This window comes from Dictyostelium discoideum (assembly GCF_000004695.1).
Source record: "Dictyostelium discoideum AX4 chromosome 5 chromosome, whole genome shotgun sequence".
NCBI classification, from domain to species: Eukaryota; Evosea; class Eumycetozoa; order Dictyosteliales; family Dictyosteliaceae; genus Dictyostelium; species Dictyostelium discoideum.
In genome coordinates this window covers 1,737,738-1,742,913 of record NC_007091.3, presented here as the reverse complement: position 1 = coordinate 1,742,913, position 5,176 = coordinate 1,737,738, and the positions used below count along the sequence as shown (strand labels likewise).

The window sequence follows — 5,176 nt, the reverse complement described above, 5'->3', positions numbered from 1 at the left end:
CTTTTTTTTTTACCTCACCAATTCTTAATAAGACCCTTTTTAACCCCTTTTTTTTAAACCCTTTTGGGCCGGTTTTTTTTTTTAAGGGGGGGGGGGGGGGAAATTTTTAAAATGGGGGCCCCCCCCCAAATTTTGGGGGTTTGGGGGAAATTTTTTTTTTTTTTTTATTAAAAAAAAAAAATTTTTTTTTTTTTTTTTTTTTTTTTTTTTTTTTTTTTTTTTTTTTTTTTTTTTTTTTTTTTTTTTTTTTTTTTTTTTTTTTTTTTTTTTTTTTTTTAAGAAAAAAAAAATAATGATGTAATAAATGATGATATAAGTCTAATGGCAAGATAAACTATAAATTAATTTATACCACTATTAGTAATAATATTACTATTACTACTATAATCTAACTGCTTTTACTATTATTAACTACAATTATTATTATTATTATTATTATTAATTAATTATTATTTTTATTATTATTATTACCACAACAAGTACTACAATTTGCTACTATTCAATTTTATTTATTTTTTTAATTAAAAAAAAAAAAAATATATATATATATATATAATAAAAATAGAAAATAAATTAAATAAATTCTCTACCCTTGAAAAGAATTGATATTATGTGACAGAAAAAAAAAAAATGGGTTGGGAGACAAAAAAAAAAAAAAAAAAAAAAAAAAACCTTTTTTTTGATGTGGAGTCCACAATTTTGAATAACTCACTCATAAAAAAAAAAAAAAAAAATCAAAAAAAATCAAATAAAAATCAAATTTTTTACAGTAAAAGCACCCTTCCCAAATCGGAAAAGTCATCACAAAAAAAATATTGATTGTTTTTTTTTTTTTTTTTTTTTTTTTTTTTTTTTTTTTTTTTTCTCCCAACCCATTTTCCCAAAAATAAAACTACACAAAACAAAAAATAAAATAATAAAAAAAATAAAAATAAAAAATAATATTTTAATTATGAGAAAAATATGTTGTTGGGAAGGCAACAAAAATAAACAAGAAATAAACAATTCAGCAATAATACAATAAAAAATGGAGTAAAAATTTATTTAAATAAAAAAAAAAAAAAAAGGACATTTCATCAGTGAGAAGATTAATCCTCATAATTCATCAGGATTATCCATTTACTAGAAAATTCAACCTGCCTATCATCTTTTTTATTTCTTATTTTTTTTTATTTTTTAATTTTATTATTTTTTTATTTTTTTTTTTATTTTTTAATTTAAATTAATGATTTTTATAAATAAAAATAATCAAAATAAATAAAATAAATGAAAATATAAAATATAAAAGAGAAAAAAAAAAAAAAAAAGTAAAATCAACTCTAAACAGAATGAAATTTCAATGGACGAAACGATATCTTTTTTTTTTCATCATTATGCCCCCCTCTTTTTTTTCTTTAAAAAAAATTTTTAATTCCATTTTTTATTGCATCACCCCAGAATTGTTTAAATAATGTCTACATATAATTCTAAAAAAATTAATATTATTTATTATTGATAAATTGTAAAAAAAAAAAATGATCAAAAAAAAAAAAAAAAAGTTGAAAAAAATAAAAAAAAAGTTGAAAAAAAAAAAAAAAAAGTTGAAAAGAATTTTATTTTTATTATTTTTTTTTTTTTTTTTTTTTTTTTAAATGTAAATAAAAACGAACGAAACACATATATAATAATTTTTTTTTTTTTTTTCCAAAAAATAAGAAATGATAAGAAATTCAAATAAAATTTTAAAAGTAATAAATGAAAATTTTTTAAATAAAAGGAATATATTAAAAACCGATGGTATAATTATAAATAGTGGAAATAATTTTAAAAACATATGTTTCTATAGAGATTATTCAATTATGAAAAGATATGGTGTAAATGTTAATCCAATACAACATCAAATTAATATATTAGAGGAACAAGATAAAAAGATTAGAGAAGAAAGAGCACAACCAATTAAAAGAAAACGTGTTGTTAGAAGTTATAATATTACACCACCAGATATCACAGAACAATCAATGCAATTGGAAACACCAATACACAATGAAAATGCCAAGACATTGAATGTTGCAATTATTGGAGCACCCAATGCAGGAAAGTCAACCTTGGTCAATTCAATAGTTGGTGAAAAGATATGTGCAGTATCACCAACCGAACATACCACAAGAGATGCAGTATTGGGTATTTACTCAAAAGATGATACACAAATTCTATTTCACGACACACCTGGTATAATAAAGAATTTCAATAGGATGGCACATGTACGTGAATTTGTAAATTTAGCATGGGGTGTAGTTAAAGAGGCTGACATTGTTTTATTGGTTGTTGATGCCACTAATAATAATTCATCAGATACAGAATTCATCGTTGGTAAATTGGAAGAACAAATGTTAAATTTAATTAAAAGAATGAGAATGGAACAAACCAATGCCAAAGCGAATGCTGCCACCGCCTCCAATGAAGAATTGGGCGCAATAGTGAATGATAGTTTGGATGAGAAGGAATTCATATTGGTGGTAAATAAAGTTGATTTGGTTAAAAAGAAGGAAACTCTAGTTCAAATGATATCTCAATTAAATGAAGGTAACATTTTTACCGATACATTTATAGTTTCCGCCACTTCAAATATTAGAGTGGAGGATCTTACAAACTTTTTACTTACCAAGGCAAAACCTGGACAATGGGAATTCACTGATAAAACATCAACCAATCAAAGTGATTTCTTTAGAGCAGAGGAAATAATTAAAGAGAAACTTTATTCAAAACTTAGATATGAAATACCCTATAGTGTGGTTCAATCAACAATTGGTTGGACAAATTTTAAAAATGGTGATCTCAGAATCGATCATGATTTCATCGTAACAAAATCATCTCATAAAGCCTTTATCCTTGGTAAAAATGGGTCAAACAATTAAATCAATCTATTTGGAATCAAAAAAAGATTTGGAAAAAATTTTCAATAGAAGAGTTCATTTATTCCTTTCTGTTAAACAAAAGAAAAGTACTGAACATTATCAAAAAAATATTTATTAATAAAATAACCATTTTAAAATTTTTATTTATTTTTTTATTTATAAAATTAATTCTTGGTCCTTATAAAAAAAAAAGGTAAAAAGTTGACTTTTTTTTTTTTTTCCCTTTTTTTTTCCCTTTTTTTTTTTTTTTCCATTTTTTTTTTCCTTTTTTTCATTTTATTTTTAATTTAAATTTTATTTTTTATAGCAACGATTTTATTTATTTTAAAGATAAATAGAACTCAAAAATACACAAAATGATTTAAAAAATATAAAATATAAATGTAATCATTCTTTTTTTTTTTCAAATTTTTTATTTTTTTTTTTTTTTTCAAATTTTTTTTTTTTTTTTTTTTTTTTTTGCTTCGTTCGTTTTTTTTTTTTTTTTTTTTTTTTTTTTTTTAAAACTTGTCCTTATTTAATAATCATTATATTATTTTTTATTTTTTAAATAATTTTTTTTAATATTTATAATTATTATTTTTAAATAGTAATTATTTTAAAGAAAGGGAAAAAAATGGGAGATTTTGATTTTAGGTTTGGTGGTATGATGAACTTCTATTATGAAGGTTTACAAAAAGAAAGAGAAGAAGAAGATAAACGTAAACTTGAAGAGGAGGAAAGAAAGAAGCAAGAGGAATTGAAACTGTTAATGGAAGAACATGATAAAGCAGAACAAGCAGTTAAAGATGCAGAATTAGAGAAACAAAGAATTGAAAAAGAGAAACAAGAAGAAAGAGAAAGATTAAGACAAATTGAAGCTGATAAATATCCAAANACCATTAGATTATATGTTGGTGGTTTAAACCCAACTATTCAATTCTCTGAAATTGATAATTTATTCTCTTCAATGATTAAAGATACAAAATTAGAAAAATTAGAATTTATTAATGATATATCTTCAAATCAATATAAAGGTTTCGCTTATTTAAATGTTTATTTCCCAACCATTGATTCTTTAAATAAAGGTAAATAATAATAATATTGTAAATTATTAAAATATATATATATATATATATTAATATTTTTTATTTTTTTATTTTTTTATTATTTTTTTTTTAGCATTAAGTGTTTTAAATAAAACTAAATGGAAAGGATCAGTATTAAAAATTCAAAAAGCAAAACCAAATTATTTAGAGAAATTAAATGATATTAAAAAAAAAGAAAAAGAAGAAGAAGAAGAAATTTTAAAGAAAAAAGAAGAAGAAAGATTACAAGAAGAAAAAGAAATTGAAAAGAGAAGAGATGAAGAAAATGTAAAATTTAGAAAGAGATTAAGATTAGAAAAGAAATCAATGCATGCTATGTATGAAAGATATTTAGAATATAGAAAACAACATCCAGAATGGGCTAGAGAAAATAGTTTTGAAAATAATAAACCAAAACATTCACAATTTTCAAAAGAGTATCAATTTTTAGATGGTTTAATTGAAAATGATAATAGAAATAATAGAAATAATAGAGATAATTATAATAATAGTAGTAGGGATAATTATAATAATAATTATAATAATAATTATAATAATTATAATAATAATAATAATAATAATAATGATGATAGTTATAGAGGTGCTGTATCATTTAATGATGAAAATAATAATGAAGAAAATAGTATTGTACCAAATAATGAAAATAAATCAAATGATTTTAATAAAGGTTATGGTGCATTTTATGAGAGTGATTATTATGATGGTTCTCAATTTAATAATAACAATAACAATAGAAATATTAATAATGATTATAATAATGAATATAATAAACATAAAAATAGTTACAATAGTGAAAATAATAATAATAATAATTATAATAATAATAATAATAATAATAATAATGGTGGTTATGGTGAAGAGGGATATGATGAAAATTATTATGGTGAAGATGGATATGGTTATGGTGAAGGAGAAGAAGAATATGATGAAAATTATTATAAAAATGAATTAAAAAATAATAAAAAAAGTTATTCAGAAAATGAAAGTGGTCAATATGAAGAAAAAGTTATTGATTATGATATTAAAAAACAATCTGCTCTAGATGGTGAAAGAAAGAGACAAGAGGCCTTTAGAAAGAGAAGAATGGAACAATCAAAAGTTGCAGCTTCATTCACTGCCACATCACATTCAGGTGAGGATATGGTTTTATTCGAAAGTGATAGTGATGGTGAAAATAAATCATCAAATAATTAT

At 21.4% G+C, this 5,176-nt stretch overlaps 2 protein-coding genes across 2 annotated transcripts; both read left to right on the top strand.

The window, feature by feature from the left end:
• Positions 1–1,697: 1,697 nt before the first annotated feature.
• On the top strand, positions 1,698–2,894 carry DDB_G0288609 (hypothetical protein; the record flags this gene model as incomplete). The annotated part of the gene is made up of 1 exon (XM_631548.1): positions 1,698–2,894. The coding sequence occupies one exon, from the start codon at positions 1,698–1,700 to the stop codon at positions 2,892–2,894; it is 1,197 nt and encodes a 398-aa protein (XP_636640.1).
• Positions 2,895–3,510: 616 nt separating this feature from the next.
• On the top strand, positions 3,511–5,176 carry DDB_G0288611 (hypothetical protein; the record flags this gene model as incomplete). Its single annotated transcript, XM_631547.1, has 2 exons — positions 3,511–3,961; positions 4,056–5,176. Coding segments are annotated over 2 exons (1,572 nt in total), but the record flags the coding sequence as incomplete, so codon positions are not given.